The sequence below is a fragment of the Sus scrofa genome, chromosome 13, assembly GCF_054392235.1.
Source record: "Sus scrofa isolate SSC_HxYL_T2T_F1_AM1 chromosome 13, Sscrofa_HxYL_maternal_Yorkshire_Landrace_v2.0, whole genome shotgun sequence".
NCBI classification, from domain to species: Eukaryota; Metazoa; Chordata; class Mammalia; order Artiodactyla; family Suidae; genus Sus; species Sus scrofa.
In genome coordinates, this window is record NC_139395.1 from 171,401,625 (window position 1) to 171,421,125 (window position 19,501).

Genomic DNA, 19,501 nt, shown 5'->3' on the forward strand with positions numbered 1-19,501 from the left:
TTTTAATTCCATGTTATATACAGTCACGTCTTGGGCAGAGTTGTTTGGAAGGGATTGTTGGAAAGAAATGAAATAATTCCAACTGGCTAAATTTTATAAGAAATTGGCCAGGTGATGGCATGAGGAGAAGGGGATGTGAAAATGATGCTCAGGTTTCACTAAAGCTTAGAAACCTGAGCATCATTTTTACTGAGGTAAGAGATAGAGGAAGGAAAAAAATGACGGGCTCAGTTTTTCAGAGGCTGAAGTACATACGTGACATTCAAGCAGAAATATACAAAAGGCAACTGGAAGAGTCTAATATTTGGAGGAGAGAAAAGAGTAAGAACTATAAATTTGATAATCACCAGTACTCAGTACGTCCACTATAAATAGCAGCAATAGATGAAATATATATTGAGAAATGGAAAGAGAAATGGGCTGAGAATAAAAAATAATTTCTAAGGTGTCCTTTTATAAGACTTTTCCTCATTTTTTCAATGAAATATAATCATCTTCTTTTGCTCTATGCCACATCACCTTAACTGTGAGTCTACTATCTCACTTACTTCATACCTGGGAGTAGCTATTTGTTTTCCCAGTAGATTATGAAATCATTGAAAGCTCTGGGTTTTCCCAGAGTGCTTAATACTCAGCAAATGTTTATTAAAATATATTTAATTAAACTCTTTCACAAACAGCATGCATGGCTCCTAACTTTTTAAAATAAATTGTCAAGATTCACGAGGAAAATACAGGCACAATGATAGCAGTTCATCTCAACTGCTTATCCAGAACTCATATTTCCTCTCAGTATGCTGCCAACTGCCTGAGACAATTCCTGTTTTCAGAGTTTTAGACGAACATTAAAATGATAACTGTCAGATAATTTCTTATTCAACACATTAAATAGTATCAAATTAATGGATTTTTGCTATTTGTTTAGGTATTTAGCCTTAGCCTTGGCAATTAATTACTTTGATTTATTATTAATAATGAATTTTTAAAGTCATTTCTCCTTAATGTCAATAGATTTGTTGATACTATTGTCATTAATACCAAGCAAGTACATGACAGCCAGCTGGGGTTGGCATAAACACTGTGGTTATATAACAACATATTACTCTCCAATCAGCACTTCTTATGAATATGTATTACAGAGCATCTTGTTAAAATGCGGATTCTGAGTCAGTAGATCTGTGATGGGACGTGTTTTTTGCATTTTTTCATAAGTTTCCAGGTGATGTGATGTTGCAAGTAAAGTAGAGCAAAATTTGCCACTCCAAAATATGTCTCTTTGGCATAAGGATTAACTTAACTTGATTATTTTTAAGAAATAGTAGATATAGGAGAATTTCTGAAAACAGGTGGAAGTTACCCTTCTGAAAGAGAATTTATATTTATAAGGGAAATCTCCATTACTAAGTGTGCCTCCCTCTCCATACCAGAAACTCTTACAAATAAGAGGCTACTGACTTAAATCTGCATAACAACAATATACTTGTTTACAGTGCTTTGCCTGATAATCTCCCATAACTGGCTTCCCCTCCACCACCCCACCAACATCTCTTGTCTGCATCTGGAGGTGGTATTTAAGGTGGTGACTTGGGCCATTTCAGGGGGTCACTCAGTTTTTCTGGGTATCACCCATAAATGTAGGAGGTTTACATGTTATCAAACTTCTATTCATTTTTCTACTGCATCTATTGTTTATTAGAGGAGGTCACAGCCAAGGACCTAGAAGTATACAGGGAAATTGTTTCCTCCCCTAAACAAGTCTCTTAACCAATCGGGTTGCTAAGTCACAATTATATACATTTTCACTGGGCAGAAGCTAATCCTTAATCCATCTGGCAGGATTAAGAACACCCATCAAATTGTATGGTTTATATGCTTACAGGAGGAAGAGGTTTGAATGAAAAATGGACAGGAGAGAGAGAGAGTAATCATGAAGGGGATGAGTGTGTGTCTGATTCCCTTCTTTTTTGAGGAACTAAGTGGTTTTGAATTACAATGAATGAGGGCTCATGAAAGGCTTTGTAAGACTGAGTCCACATAAATCTATGATAAATAGTGCTCAAGTGGCAATATGTGAAATAAAATTGGGAGGAGGTTCAGTCTTCTCCTACCTCACCACTACCCATTCCACAAACCACAACAGTTTTAAAGAGGAGCAGGACAGTCACCTCTAATGGCAACTATGCTTTGGGCACCCTCTGAATCAATTGAAAGAGACATGGGATGGGTGTGGGTGAGTCTGTTGTGAGCAGATGAAGGCTCAGTGCAGTTCAGACACAGGTATTCCTGTGAATACGATCACACCTGTATCTATGGGCTGGCTTATATACACTTAAAGGTAGCATATTGGTTTAAAACTGATCCTATGAACCCAAACCTACTAAATATAACAGGAGGAGCCTTTTCTGTCTGCTGAAGGGTGCATTACTTTGTGGTACTATAGAAATCTCACCTGGAAATATAGGATAGTCATTCCTCAGTATTCATGGGAGATTGATTCTAGGACTACCTCCGGATACCAAAATTAAAAAGCAATCTGTGGATGCTCAGATTCCTTACATAAAATGGCATAGACAGTATTTGCAATAACCTACTCACACCCTCCTGCATACATTAAATCATCTTTAGATTACTTATAACACCTAATATAATGTAATATAAATAGTTGTAAATATAAAATATATGCTATGTAAATATTTGCCATGCAGTAAATTCAAGTTTTGTCTTTTGGAACTTTCTGGCATTTTTTTCCAAATATTTTCAACCTGAGGTTGGTTGAATTTGTGGAACCTGTGGGTATGAAGGGTCAACTTTAATTTATTTACTAGACTCCAATAGATATTCCAAAATGATATAATTTTAGCAGATTATAAAAGTAATTTATATATCATTTCCATTTCTATCTATATAAAATGAGAGTAGCAATATTTGGGCATACATAAACTTAAAATTGCTTAGAAAACAGATGCTATATTTGTTGTGTTAACTCATTTAAAAAAATTACTTTTCCTCTTGAGTTTTTGTATAATATTGAGGTTTTGTTACTAAAAAAGCAAGATGTTTAAAACAAGTATTAGTGTTTCATCTACACAAAATACAGATAGTTGATGAAGAATTTAAAGTGGATTAATAATTCAGGAGTTCCCGTCATGGCGCAGTGGTTAACAAATCTGACTAGGAACCATGAGGTTGCAGGTTCAATCCCTGCCCTTGCTCAGTGGGTTAAGGATCTGGCATTGCCGTGAGCTGTGTTGTAGGTTGCAGACGTGGCTCGGGTCCTGTGTTGCTGTGGCTCTGGCATAGGCTGGCAGCTACAGCTCCGATTAGACTCCTATCCTGGGAACCTCCATATGCCATGGGAGTGGCCCAAGAAATGGCAAAAAGACAAAATAATAATAATAATAATAATTCAGGTTTCCTCTCTGATTAAAGAGTTTCCTGACCACCTCAGTTTTCCACATGTGTTTCTCATTAGTAAACTCAAGCTCTTATTTCCAGGGCTATAGGAAATGCACACTCAGTCCCAGGCGAACTTTGCAGACTTCTATTCATACTTGGTGCTCCACATTCTTTTGGACCAGAAGAGTTTGTCCATCTTTTCAAGCAGAAAAAAAAACATGTAAGTTTTACTTATACAAGCAGAGGAAGTGAACACTCCATTCAATAAAGAACTTTGTTATTAAAATAAAGAGTCAGGCCTGAACTTGACAACTAATTCCTCTTCTCTCCACTACATTTTATGACTGAGCATTGAAGATTAATCAGGATGTGATCAGCAATCGCTGCCTGGATCAGTTCTTCTGCCTCATCTGGTATAATAATTGCAGTTACAGGTGCAAAGTGAAGCGGGCATCCTCCTCATAACTTGGAGACCAAAGCGCTACAACTGTGTAGGAAGACAGGAGAATTGGCCTTTCTTATCTACACAGAGTGCCAGAACATATCCCCTGGGATAACTATTCCATTATCCACTCTTAATTTGACTGTGGGCACAGAACAATGCAATGGTTAAGCAAAGCCTAACATAAAATTAGACAGCTCGTTTTTCTTGACCCATCCATGAATTCTATAAAGGAAATAGGTGATTATTTTATTTCCTGTGGAACATTGATATTCACTGAAATATTAATAAATATTACTAGAAAAAAAAAAGATTTCCTTAGTCAAGCTAGTCCTGAAAAATTTAAACAATTTCCCTAACATATAATTCTTCAAATTCTTTACTGTGGCAGTTTCTATTGTGGTTCTCCATTTATATATCATTTTTAAATTTCAGTTTTTTGATATACAATTGACATACAGCACTATATAAGCTTAAAGTGTACAGCATAATGACTTAACATTTATTATAAAATGATTCCACAAGTTTAATTAATGTCCACCATTTCCTACAGACACAAAAAAAAGGGGAAAAAAGAAAAAAAAATGCTTCCTTGTGATGAGAACATTGAGATTTACACTCTTAGTAAATTTTAATATATTTTAAATATACCGTAACAGCAGTGTTAACTACGATTATCGTTTTACATTATATCCCCAGTATTTATTTATCTTATAACAGGAAGTGTGTACCTTTTGATCACTTTTATCCATTCTCCTATGTCACCACCCCTGAATCTGGTAACCACAAATCTATTCTCATTTTCTACGAGTTTTTGTTTTTGTATTGTTTTCTTCTATGTTTCACATATAAATGACATCATACAATATTTGTCTTTCTCTATATGTCATTTCATTTAACATAAGGTCCATCCATGTTGTCACAAATGGCAGGATTTCCTTCTTTTCTATAAGTGAATCATATTGCATTGTGAATGTGTGTGTCTGTGTGTGAGTGTGTGAGTGAGTGTGTGTATCTCACACCTTTTTTCCCATTCATCTGTTGATAAACACTTTGGTTGTTTCAATGTCTTGGCTGTTGCAAATCATGCTGTGATGAACACAAGGGTGCAGATGTCTCTTTGACATGATGATTTTGTTCCCTTCATATAAATACCCAGAAATAGAATTGCTGGATTTATGGTAGTTCTCTTTTTATTTTTTGAGGAATCTTTGTACTGTTCTCCATAGTGGCTACACCAATTTACATCCCTAGCAGTAGTGCACAGGGGTTCTCTTTGCCCACATTCTTATCAGCATTTGTTTCCTCTTGCCTTGATGATAGCCTTTCTAATAGGTCTAAGGTGACATCTCATTGTGGTTTTGATTTGTATTTCTTTGAGGATTAGTGATGTTGGTCATCTTTTCAAGTACCCATTGGCCATCCTTGTGTCTTCTTTAAAAAATGTCTATTCAGGATTTTTTGCCCATTTTTAATTGGATTATTTGATTTTCTGGATACATCATTTTTTTTTAAAATAGTATTTGAAATTCACTTTAAGCATCCTGGTTTGATGGAAAGAGTTCTAGTTTTATATTTCTGTCAATTGCTGGTTTTGCGATATTAGACAAATTCTAAACCTCAATTTCTGTGTCATAAATGAAAATTAATAAGTTTTGTAAGATATAGGTATGAAATAAAAGAGAATTATATAATGTGCCTAGCATTTTGAATATGGAATTTATTCCTTATTAGTGTTATTTCAAATAGAATACAAAATGACAAGTTATATAACACTGACTTACATTCAGTTTCTCATGACTAGTTAGTTCACCATAAAACAATCAGGCCACAAAGTTTCTGGTGTCATAAACCTTATCTCTCCTTGATTATACCTTTACCATTAAAGATTTCTTTGGAGGCTTGAAAGTTTAAGCAGACCCTCATATACTGCCATCCTCCAAAAAGGGGGCTAGTTCCCGAAGGTATCCATTAGTTGCAGAGGCCCAATTCATTTATCTGTATGTTTCACTTTGGCCAAATAATTCTTTTGTACTCTAAAAGCCATCAGCTTCTGTTATATTCTGAGAAAAGCATAATTACAATGTCAGTGGGGCATGAGTTTACTCCCTCTATTAGTTTGGATAGCCAAGAGTTAACTACCTTCAAAATTAAATGGTATCCCTTTAAATTTAAAATGAATTAGACCATGGTGGTCCCCTTGGCTCAAGGATAAATGCCATGGAAATTAAAGAAAATAATTCTAATGTCATGAAAGAGCAAAGGTCAGATAGGGTGAGATGATTACTCTCATCCCATTATTAACATTACTTTGCATTTAGATAGCTCCTCTCCTTTGCCAGACACATTCTCATTCTAGTCCATTGCTTAGTATCTGAGCAGCTTGTAGAGCTTCAGATGACATCAAGGGTGATCTTGATGTGGAAAAGAAGCCACAAGTCAAGAGGGAAGTGAGCAATTAACCTTTAGGCTTTATTTACTCACCCTAGTCTGTTTTTGCAAACAACCTGCAAGAAATAACCTTACTTGAAAAGTATACCATATAAACTTAAAGCCTCTCCTGGAATTTTTGATTTATCTGAATTTTAGATATTTTTTAAATATAAATTTTAAATTGCAATAATGTGTATGTGCATTTATGTGTATTTATGTGTAGGTTTGGAAAGTCTGGATATTTGTTGTCTAAGCCCAAGACTACTGAAAGTGCTAACACATGTAGGGACGAATACAAATTAAAATAATAGGCTAATTCTCCCTGTTGTAATAAAGGAAGAGACTGTATAGCAGAAAACTTGTAAGTGCTTTCTCTTCTCCTTGAAATGAAAATAAATCCTTTTGAAAATTAGGTAGAAATTTTGTCTGCTTTATGATTCAGGGATGTCTTTCTGAAGGACCTGGGAACCCTCTCTTAGAGATGTAAACATCAAGAAAAATAGAACCCTTATCTCATAGTCTGGGAAATGCGGGAGCCTAACTTCTGTAGGAGCCTTTCTCCAAATTACAAAATTACCTCCTTTAATAAAGATAGGAGAATTTTAGTTTTCCTCTGGATAAAGTTAATACACTAACACAAATGGTCACCCCAATCACCAGGTAAATTTAGGATGAATTATATGTGGCAAATGATGCTGTCAGTTCTTCTTACTTAGGGACTAGTTATTATTTTGAAAACATGTATGTAATGGGTTCCCTCTGCTTGACTTTATAAAAGAGTGAGGCTCCCTTCTGTCTTTGCAGTGTCTTAGTGGATTGCCCAGGCTGAGTATCGCACTTTGGTTTAATGTTTATTCAATGATAAACTCTACTGTCTTTGTGGAAAGAAGATTTTGTTTCTATAGTTATGGTTCCCCAACATATGACTATACTGTTAACTGGAATAATGGACTCAAGAAAATAATAGAATATGCTGTCAGTTTTTCTCAACCATAATGAGACTCATCTGTAGGGTTTAAAATACAGATATTCAGCATGTATTCAGAAATTCTGACACTATACATCTGAGGTGAAGCAGTAGAGTCCACTTAACAACTACCTCAGGTGATTTTGACACTGGTGGTCAGTGGGCACCATTGTAAATGGAAGTCTTAACATAATTTTTTAAAATTTACCATATGAAAAATACTTCCTCTTGTTGTCCTTGTCACTCCTTGGCTCATTTACATGTTTTATTTACCTGTATGAGTATAATAACTACAGCATCAGCCAGATCCTTTCTGCAAAGCAAGCCTCTTACAATTTGTCTTTCTTTTCCATCCACCAATCCCAGACACCAGCTGGGCCTTGGGCCCCTCACTCTCTGAGGGCCTCTGCCTACCCTTTACTGAGGAAATGAACACAATTCGCATCTCTCAACTTCTCTGTTTGTGTCTTTTACTTCTCCTCTCTCCTGAATCAAAGAAACAGCATCTACTTTTCCAAGGTTAACTCCTCCACCTGTACCTTTGATGTCTTCCATATTTTCTTTCCTGTTTCCATCAATTATTTCCTTGTTAGTATTTCCAGTCTCTGAATACTTTGCCTCTGATCATGTATATTAGGAATCTCTAATCCTTTAATCCAAAAATGCCTCTTTCTCACTTAAATTGCTGGCTTTCTCTTTCCTTCACCACCAGAGTTGACATAGTAGTCTATTTCCACACCTTTTCTTTTCCTGTGCCTCATTCATTGCTCACTCACTGCACAGGGATTAACTCTCACACAGCTATTTTTGGTTTCAACCTTTCTTCTCAGGCCTAAGTGCACATTTCCTCCTTCTGGGAAAAGGCCACCCCTCTACATTCTACAAGCAGCTCAGAGTGATTATTTTCAAATGCAAATTTTCTTTCTAATACATGCAAATGTTCTATAGTTTTGGTGGCAGTTAAAAGTACCAACATCCAGTTATCCAAGTTCAAAACATCCTATGGTCTTCTCTTTCTCTTACCTCCCAAATCAAATCAGTTCTCAAGTTCTGGTGAACCCACCACAAAATACTGTATCTTATAACAGCCATCTCCTTCCCCTGCTCCCTCTGCTGCTGCCATGGTGCATTTCTCCCTGCCTCTAGTCTAACCTGATTCTGTCTTGCATACTTTCCCCAATCTCTGTTTTCTAAAACAGATGGGACCACAAAAAATCCTTTAAGAGGTGCATTTAAAAAGATAACAATGGCTCGTCATTGCCTTCAAAATAAAGACAAAACACTTTCGTTACACAAATAATACACAAAGTATCCTTGCCAAAACAACTGAACCTGAATTTATTCAAACCTCTAGGTCTAATTAGTTGGCAGATAATACAGAAAAAGAGAAGTGTGTTAAATGTCACATAAGAGTTACAGTCAACCAATCCAGAGTGTCAGGATTCTACAAAACAAATCACCAAATTATTTAAAGATAGAAATGTCATTTTAGAAAAACAAGGGACGGCTATAAATTAAAACAGACTTAGGACACATCAACAAATGCGCCATGTGTGTATTTTAGAGGCAACTTGGTAGGGTATTAAGTGATATTAACGAATTATTGTTAAGTTTATTAGATAAACAAGTGTAATGATTTTTTTAAGTTCTTTTCAGTTGGATATATAGGTATATAGACAAAATGAAACATGAATAATGAATTTATTTTAAAATATTTCATAGATGGGGCAGTAAGAAGGAGAGATGAAACACAACTTATCGACATTAACAGTTAACAAATCTGAATGATTACTACTAGGACTTTTTACTCATCTGTACTTTCACATATATTTGAAAATTTCCACAATAAAAAAGTAAAAAAAAAAAAAAAAAGAAAGAAAAGAAAAGAAAAGAAACCACTAACGTTTGTGGTATTCAAAATCATTTAGAGCCCTACCTTAACATGACATTCTAGACTTACTCTTAGACACTGCCCATCCTGGCCTCCTTATTTTACTTACTGTGAGCAATACTTGCATGATAGGTCTGAGCTCATGAAGACATTCCTACATACTCTTGTCTTTATTATGGAACAAGCCAAAATACCTCTCTTCAAATAAACTAGAAACCTCACATCAGCTATATAACTACTGCTCTGTGCAAGCGTGTCCTTGCCCTGGCATGTTCCAAACACACATGAGTACTGGCAAGTCGGGAGAATGTTAAACACGGCAGAAGGTATTTCAGTTTGCAATGCATACACAGAGAAGTAGGTTTCAAAGAGTCTAATCTTTTGTAAATATTCAACACTGGTTCTATAACTTTAGGTGCTGTAAAAGATGAATACTTAAACGAATCTTTAAATTACCTCTAAAATGTGCAGATTTTAGGAACCAGTAAGGACACATCTATCAATATGGTCAAAATATCAGATCTGCCACAATACTGATGCATTCTAAAGCTGGCTAACATTTCAGTGAAATAGTATTTTTTTGGGTATTGCATAATATTTCACAGTCCATTTCTTAAGTATTAGTCTCAAACAAATTTATTAACATATAAGGGCAGTTTTTAAAGTTCAAATTAACTTATGAGGAAAAAAAAATCATCAGGCAAAGTCTGAATGAAATTAGCCTCTCCCAGTTTGATCAACCATTAGCCAACATTTTTTCAGATCTGTGAGCAGCCGCTATACTAATATAAACTACAATGAACACTTTGTATGTTAATGTAGTTACAAATTACAACTTCAGAAAAATGTCTTTTGTCATTTGCCATTTGTTAATATCCACTTAATATAGATGAATATTCCCCTCATTTTCCATATGTATTTAAATGATTTACTATTCAAATACAATCACTCTTTCCAAATACAATTAGAGAAAGACTGTGTCAGACTTACCAGGAAATCTACTGTGGAGGTTGGCGTCACAGTTGTAGCCATTGAACTGAGCAGATCCTGGAAGCACTCTAATTGTTAGAAACAACAGCAACCATATCCGTTCCATTGCAAAACCTAAAAAAGAATTACTTTTCATGTGGATATCACCTTCACTCTTACTTTCTCTGAAAATTGAGGCTGATCTCAACTCACTGGTAGATAGGCAGGCAGTCCACATCCATGCAGGCAAAACTCATTAAAAGCATAATGATTATCAGAAATCATTATCAACAAGGAGGCAGAGGCTTTAGTTAAAATACTTCAAAAATTTCACTCTTTCACTCCAGTTTGTTTAGGGTGAGAAAGCTAGGCTTTTGTAGTAGAAGAAATAAGACAGAAATCATAAAATTTGCCAAAGAAATATTTTTTATTATAAATAGGAAGAACTCAAACCAAGTATTTCACAGATTAGAATAGCATAGTCAGGCAGACTGACCAATCTGGAGACAACATAACACTCTAAAGTACCAATATCCATAGTCAAGAGATTTAACAGTCAATAGTTGATTTTCAGAGAATTCTCAATATTCTTAATGACCAAATAAAATCAAGAAAAATTTCCTCTCAACAAAGGAATTCCAGGATAGTCCTACATCTCAAAAATCAACAGTTTGTATATCTTTTTTTTTAAGGAAACACAGGAATAAAGCAAAAGGGAGATCAGAAAAATACTATGTGTGAAATGATATTATGCTTCTTCCAATGACTGCTCTTTATTGGATGATAACAACCAATACATAGATATGAAAAACTTGTATTTCTAGAGAATGTAATGGAAGGTGATTTTTTAGGTTGTCAGTGTGTGTTGAACAAATAAATATAAATTGACTTTAATACTTAAACACTAATCAGTGTAGTGTTTATTTTTTTTTCCCTAGATGGCCTTTTACTGGCCTGATAAAGCTAAAATATCTTCCAGAAGTGCCCAACTTATTCTCAAAGCAGAGTTTGTACACTGGAAAAAAAAATCTTTGGGGTTGGCGGTTTTGGTCTGTGCATAAAAAACAAAAAAAAAGATTGTAAATAGTTTTCTCAAATAATTTACTGCATTTTTAAAGCTTTGGTTTGGGGGGAAAATGATGTTTTAGCTGTCCTTAAAGATCTGCCCTTAGATAATCAATCAAGTCTTTAGCAAAAGGAAGGAAATACATCTTGCTTTTGAATCATCATTTTAGTACAACATGTTTATGGTGAACAGAGTCATTTTGGTAAGGATGTGGGAAAGGAAAGCATGAGTTTCCTCTCCAAAATAGAAAAAAATATTAATTCAGCAGGAGCTTCCTTCCTTTGTCAGAATAGCATACCAGTCAGGCACAAACCTAATAACTTTTGGAAGTACAACCACATGTCTGGTTAGTTCTGATTCCCTTGGACACTCCATAAACAAAAGATTCACCTAGACCCTGTGCTATCTTGGCCACGCCTATGTCTAGCTCCTCAGCACACTTCAAATAGACTAAGACAGCCTTGTTCTTTTGGGGTCTTTGAAAGACTGATAGGTTAAGACAGCAGCGTGTCTCTGCAGGGCACACCCGACCCCATGCAGTGATGCTCTGCCCCGCCACTCCCTTCTCATGATGGGTGCCATTAATCCTGGATGGCACTGGAGACTCTAGTACCATACTGTTGTCTTTCAGTCTAGAGAGGTCTCCCATCCCCAGGGATTTAGTCAGGAATTTCCATTGGTGAGCTATTTTTTTATTCAGAAACATTTTCTAGCTTTTACATTCTCTCAAAGGAGAAAAATAACACTTACTGAGTGAACACTGCACCAAGAAGGCATTGTGTGCCAGGTCATTTACTTCTAGTGTCTCATTCATATCGTTACAAACACTGGATGATATTGAAACTACTACTCCACGTATTAAAAAAGAAAAATAAGTCTCAGGATGTTTAAGTGACATGGAAAACAAGTGGAGGAACTAGAAGTCATCTCCAGTTCTTTCTGATGATAGTGTGCTGCACAAGCTTCCAAAATATCATAATTTGTTATTAAACAAATTTAGTGTTATTTGGGTGCCATTTATCATCAGTTTGTCTTAGCTTTTAAAATTGTGTCCCCTTTAATAGATCTTTTCAAATAAAAATGGAAAAACAAATTCTTACATAGTGAATGCAGTTTGCTTAAGGGATGTATTGGATAATATGGATAATGTGAGGGAGAAAATTATTTTTTAAAAAGGGAGAGGCGGTCCTCATTGTGAAAACAGTGAGAATTATCATTACAAAAGGAACTGGACACATCTATGTTTACCAAAAATAGTTAAGAAACATGCTACTTGAAACAGCACATAATCACAATGGTAAAGCCTCTACTTTACATCTTTAGATCTAAGGTTTTCCAAAAGACACATCTCCACACTTTGAATTTTTTGTTTGTTTATTTGTTTTTTGTCTTTTTAGGGCTGCACCCGTGGCATATGGAGGTTCCCAGGCTAGGGGTCCAATCAGAGCTGTAGCCGCTGGCCTACACCACAGCCACAGCAACACCAGATCCAAGCTGCGTCTGTGACCTACACCACAGCTCATGGCACCACCGGATCATTAACCCACTGAATGAGGCCAGGGATCAAACCCACATCCTCATGGATGCTATTCGGCTTCGTTCACTGATGAGCCACGACAGGAACTCCAGATCTCTACGCTTTAAACAAAATCTACAGCTCCACCATAGAGATTAAAACCTTAACAAAAACTTTTTTTTTTTTTTTTTTTTTTTTGTCAAGAAGAAAGTAGAGGTAGAAGGCAGCTTGCTTTAATAGAAAATCAATTGATTCTGATATCATCAGATAGAAATTCAAATCCCCCCTCAGTCATTCTCTAGATTTGACATTTGAAAACCAAGATGCTGATCATAAGACTATATAAACTACAAGTACATAAAGAACATAGCATAGTGTGGACATGCATAAGGCACTCTCAATCCAATGGAAAGGGATGATGACAAGGCCTCTGCTCCTTCAGCTAAGCCAGGTGCTCTGGAACTAGACTGCATGACATAAAGGTGTCCCATAGGCTAGTAACAGTCTCTATGAGTTGAATCACATTAGTATATTACAATGTTACATTACTGGTGTTTTAATATTAAGGTACATTAAGCAGGGAATTCTAGAGTACCCCCACATCACTTAAATAGGCTATATCCACATGTAACATTTGCAGTACTCATGGCATTTTAAAGACTTTGGAAGGCTCTTTCTATTATATCTGGAAGTTAAGACAAAATGATGAACTATTAACTTGTACACTCCCTGTCCTCAATCTTATCTCCAGCATTTTAAGATAGAAAACCTGAGCATCAACTCACAGTAGCAGGCTTAGAGATGTTTCTCGTCATAGTTCTCAAAATTCTTTTCTGAAATGGGACTGCTTGGAATTTGGAGACTATGTAGATACTCTCTACACTCTTTGAAGAATAATGTCCTCTTTGTTCAGCCTCCCAAGCTCCTGAGCAGGTGTAATCATAGATGTGTATACTCCAGCCTTGATATGTCTGTGGTCCACCCTGGAGTGCCCTGAAGTGCTTGCTGTCCTGTTATGGCTCCAGCAAACTCTGATTAGAGAAACTGAGCAGAAGAATTTCCCATCTTCTCCACCATAATGAAGTGCATTAATCAATGCCTCTATTTTAGTGCTAACAGTGATATACAAGATGGCCTAACATGGCCAATGTTACAAAACATTAGTAACACATTCTTATATATCAATAACCTTGAAGATGTGTATCATAAGGTTTTTTTACAAATTTCTTAACTCAGTAACTTCATAAATTTAAATTGACTGGGATAAGGAAGGGAGAGGATTGTTATGTATAACTTTAAATCTTAAGGAATTCAGAAATGGTGTTTTTAAGAGGCTTACATGTCTTAAACTGATACTACAAAGCTCTGTGTTTTATACTGAGTGATACAAAGGAAGCCATATGCTAAGGCATTTGCTGTCAAAAGTCACTATTTCTCATACTAAATTCTCTTTTTTAAAATGACAATTTCTTCCAAAATATGGATCTCTAGTTTATTTGCTTAAGGTTGGAGTTCAAAAAACATAATTTATTTATTTTTAATGATACTTTATTTTTTCCATTATGGATGGTTTACAGTGTTCTGTCAATTTTATACTGCACGGCAAAGTGACACAGTCACACATGCATATATACATTCTTTTTCTCACATTATCCTCCATCATGCTCCATAATAAGTGACTAGATATCATTCCTAGTGCTATACAACAGGATACCATTGCTTATCCATTCCAATTAGTTCTCACTCAATTTTAAATAAATTGATATAGTTCTGTCACATATACTATTGTCTAGATTTTATATATTTAATAATTTTTTGACCCTCCTTTTATTGAGATCTGTTATGTGTCAGATACTGTGCTATATTTAATATTCAACTACTAACATGGTTTTAATTTTTACCCATGTTACAAATGTGGAAACTGAAGCCTGAGATTTTTAATTGACTTGCCTAGGGTCACGGACCTAGTAAATGGCAGAGCAGAATTCAAAACCAAGCTTGATCTTTGGAATTATTGTAATACTTTGACTTAATTAGAGTTTGTCAAATAAATAAAATTAATGTCTTGCCAATTTTCAGAAAGTAAATTATATTAATAATGTATTTTTAAAATATGCTTTGAACTAAATGATTCAGATGATTGAAGCAAAATATTTTTAATATCTACATAATTGTCATGACTCTATTTCACTTAGGCAATGAGTGTATAAAGAATATTTTTCTTCTCACATATTGATTTAATTAACTAGTGAGTTTTAAGGGCTATGTACCAGAATGTTTTTTTGAGCACTTTCCAACCATTTTTTCTAAGCTTATTTTCTAAGCATGAAACAGGTAAATTATTCTCCTTATTCTGAGGATGAAAAAACCAAGGCACAGAAATATGAAGTAATTTGCTCAAGGTTAAACAGACAACCAGTGCGAGAACCAAGATTCAATGCACGATGACTCCAGAAACCACCTTCAACTATTATGTGGCACCGCCATCCAGAAAATGATCCTCATAAGAGTATGTCAAATGGAAATGTGGCAATTACTTAGTCAATTTGATCAACATCGATGTATTCCTGCATTCATTTATCAAATACTATTGAATGCTTACATGTTCCTGGTACAGTACAGGGGAGCTGAGGTAATGAAATTAGAAAGTATTTTATTTGCATAGAACTTATATTCTAGTGAGGGAAGTCAGAAGAAAACAAAATCTGTAAGTGAACTGTAAAGTATATTTACAATAGGCATTATGGAGAAAAATTAAGTAAAAGGAATGGTAGGAAGTTCTGGGGTAGAAGAGAAGGGGTTTTGAAATTTTAATTGATCAGGGATATGAACCAATCCTGATAAATGAAGCTCAGGGGAAAAAACAACTTCAGTTATGAACTACCAAATCTATCTGTGTAATTTGTCTGCACTTTTTTTTTTCTCTTTAAGCATTTCCCAAATAAAACAGACTTTTAGTGGGTAAATTATTCGCTGGGAATACCTTGGACACTTTGAACAGCTGCATTAACCTTTTCAGATGAATAAAGGTAGCTCTTAGCACCCAAGAAAAGTAATTTATTAATGCACTTCTGTGACCAGAGAAAAAGTGAACATGTTTGAAAGTGCTTTTATCTACTCTTGAGAAATAACTTTTGCAGAAACAATTTATCAAAGTTTCATACTTCCTTAATTTTATTGCCTTCATATGGGCCACTCTGTATAATACTTTTCTAGTTGGAAAAGAAAATAGAAATTCAAACCAAAAATCATTTCTACAAATGTTTAATCATTAATCTAAGACATTTTTTGTAGTAAACCAAAGTGAATTGCTTTATCATACAGAGTCACAGAAATATGAAATGGGCTTTTAGGCATTGGTAATTACCCCAAACCTCTCATTCTCAGCCTTCCTCTGCATTTATTGACCAGCTGCTCTGATAGATATTGTCCCCGAAGGGAGGCTTTAGCTCTTTCCTTGTGCTTCTGTATGACCCACCCAAGCCTACTCCTCAGAAAAGATCAGAAACAATACATTAAGCTTTAAATGACTAGAAATATTTGAAGAGTTCTCAAGAAAGGGGAGAAGTAAGTAATGCATGAGAAAGATCATTTTAAGAGATCAAAGCTGAAGTTAAAGGAATAAAACCCTACTTCAGCCTTCAAAGCAACTTACAGGACTCAGATAAGATCTGGGGCAAAGAGCCACTGAAGTTGTACTGCCCTGCTCAGTCAGGTCTCATGGTGTTATATGTTCTTGCCTCTAAGAAAAAGACATATTTGTTCACCCTCTAAAATCACCAGTTTTAATGTGCTGGAGACCATGACTATTTAATGAAGAAACATGTTTTCTGATCAGGTGTCTAGACGGAAGCTCTATGTTCTATTTATTTCTATGTTGCACTGGAACACTAGAGGCAACGTATATATTTAAAGGAAAATGAAAATATAAATCTTTCATCAGAAACATCTATTATTATGTACATATACATTCTTTAACATAGAATATCCTTGTCTTTCTAAACAAAGAATAAAACACAGTGTGTAATTTCAGAACAGTGCCTCAAACAAAGAAGGAAACAGGAAAATGTCATCGAGAAAACATTCAGAAGTTTTATGACCCTGAAGATGCTAATGTATACCATGAGGAAATATGAATGCTAAAGGCTGTTCCTAGAAGTAAAACCTACTTCAATTTTCTCTGATACACAGTGAACATTCATTTATTTCCCTTTTCCCACCTCTCTCATTTGTCTTTCTGCTGAGGGTTTTCTTGAGTAATCTATTACATTAAAATGATCTACAGTGTTTAGTTTAAAACATTTATTCTAGCACCTTAGTTTTTGGGGTACTAACAGATTGAACTAAGTCACTATAAAAGCTTTTTTAAATAATTCACCACATTCATTTTCAAGATATGTGTACATTTTATTCTTCTGAAATAGCTTTGGTGATATGTTAGTATGTTGATTTCCTTCATCCTTTCATCAAATAGAATAACAAGAGATTAATAAAGTGATAACCATTTATCCTAAATGCTGATTTCTATCAAATTAATTAAACAACTATTAGTGTGATCATTGCGGAATGAAAATATTTCTCAAAAGAGATGACATATAAAATATATATGAGCATGAATAACACAGGAATCAGGCAATCAGAAGGGACACTATGATGCTATATTCTGGTTGAATATCATTCCGCTTCCAAAAAAATCAAAGATATTTTCATGGATACCAACAACAATAAAGGTAACTTCATACTTTAGTCAATTCTTGCCTAAGAACAAAAGGCCCCCTTTCTATTAGTACTCTATTATTTCATACTCCTCAGGTAATTCATTCATTTATTTATTCATTCCACAAATTTTTATGAGCAGTTACTAAGTATCAGACTCAGGGCTCTGGAAACCAGTCTAGTGGTGAGCAAAACAAACATAGTCCTTACCCTCATGGAGTTTACAAACAAGAGAGGAGAAAAAGGTCAATAATTACATACATAAAAACATTTTTAAAAATATATTTGGTAAGTGCTATGAAAGAAAAGGGTGCCTCAAGAAAGTATAATATGTACTGACAGGAGACTATTTCTAACACATACAGAGGGATAGCTTTTCATTGGGCAGTTAGGATCTACAGCTACCTCACATAGTCAAAATTACCCCTGAAATTCCTAAAATTCCCCAACTTTATGCAGGATTCTTGAGTCATATAGCAATATTTTGAATGAGTTTCTTCCTGAGCTCTTCCATTGTCCCCCTCTCTTGATTCTTTTAGGAAAATGAGAACAGAACCTACACTAAAAGAAAAATATTACTCAATTCTGACTCCCAAACAGCATTATTTTAACTCAAAGTAAAGGAAATGGCCATGAAAATCCATGGTTTTTGACTGGTAGAAACAAAGAATATTTTGGTTCTCAAACATCTGGGCTTTAAGAATCAGAGTTGGAAAACTGGGCCTAAAGTTTGTACTAAAATCCACAAAGAAATTGGGAGCTATGCCAGCCACGGTTGGCATAGCAAGGGCAGTGATGCTGTCTAAACAGGTGAGAATTCTCGTGAATGCCAGTTAGGACCTTATGATGATAATGGACTAAATACCCTTGCCAATGCCAAGAGAAGAAGAATTTTTTAAGTAGCTAACATATAAAATAATAACTATTTTTATTTACAATTTTTTTTCTTTAGTTACTCCAACATGTTAATAGACTGCTTTACCTATTTGGCCTTGGTCATGTGGAAAAGTACAATGCATGCCCTTCCTTGAGGCCTGGATAGAGGTTACAGCCTCATATCAAGGGGATTGTGCTCAAGGGTCCTAGGTGGTCATAATAGCTTAAAGTGATAATTGGAGAAATGGAAGCCAAGGTAACAACCTAGAATAGCTGAGAAACTTTCTCTTTCAAAATTTCTACAAAGAGCTCATCAAAGGCTTGGTGGTTAGAACTGACACTTATACACTTCAAGTTTTCCTTTCACTTGGCTACCTTCCCTCACCTATAATCTCCTCAGTCTACAAAGGTATTACCATGTTTCTCTTGTCTTTACTTTGAAACGTGTTTTAAAGATGAATACATTCTAAATCTCTAGTTCATTAAATTTCGTCCACTCTCCCCCGGGGATTTTGCTTTTGCCTATTTTTGTCCTGAAATTTCTCTTCTGTTTGTACTAGTAATCTTCTAATGACCAAATCCAACAACCTTCTTAGTTTCTCTCACTGCTGGAATTCTTTGTGATGTTTTCAATCTTGTTTACGCACTCTGGGAAATGCTTTCCTGTCCTAGTATTCATGCCCTGCACACTCTCCTTCATTTATTAATTGTTCATTTCCTACCACACTGATCACTTGCCTCATCTTTCTCTCCTTGGAACCTCCCAACTCTGTTTAAACTATACAAATTTAAAGTTCCAGTCCCTGCACCCCTCTTGTCATCAGATTTTCAGCTCTCTTCTCTCTCCTCACATCCAGATCTTTATTTCCAGCCTAAATATTCCATATCCAAGTCCTACAGGTTTACCTAACACAATATACACAAAACTTAACTTTTCATCAAATCATGTTTTTTTCCTATATTTTAACCCTACGTTTCAGCTAGAGTTTTTACAGTTATTTGTAGCTCAAGCTCTACCGATCCTACCCCTCACGTAGATATCAAATGCTTCATACCTGTCATTTGTATCCACATTGGCATCTTTATTTTCAATATGACTCTAAAGCAATCCCTGCTAGTTTATTTCACCTCTTCCTCATCCACCCCCACCTCATTCAATACATGTTCTAGCATGTTCTTATCACAACTTCCAGAATGCAACACACTTTTGTTCGTTTTTTCTCATATGG

The 19,501-nt window shown here is 35.3% G+C and overlaps 1 protein-coding gene across 7 annotated transcripts in view; it reads right to left on the reverse strand.

Annotated features, from left to right (window-relative positions):
- Positions 1 to 19,501, reverse strand: part of ZPLD1 (zona pellucida like domain containing 1) — a 358,917-nt gene that overhangs the window by 32,399 nt on the left and 307,017 nt on the right. For 5 of the 7 annotated variants that reach the window (XM_084991507.1, XM_084991508.1, XM_084991509.1 and 2 more), the window contains one exon: positions 10,120 to 10,233. In XM_084991507.1, the coding sequence (XP_084847633.1) occupies positions 10,120 to 10,225 (106 nt within the window). In that variant the 5' untranslated portion in view covers positions 10,226 to 10,233. Of the gene's footprint in view, positions 1 to 10,119; positions 10,234 to 10,311; positions 10,341 to 13,465; positions 13,521 to 19,501 lie in introns of those variants that run through there. The other 2 variants (XM_021070499.2, XM_084991504.1) reach the window with 2 other exon arrangements.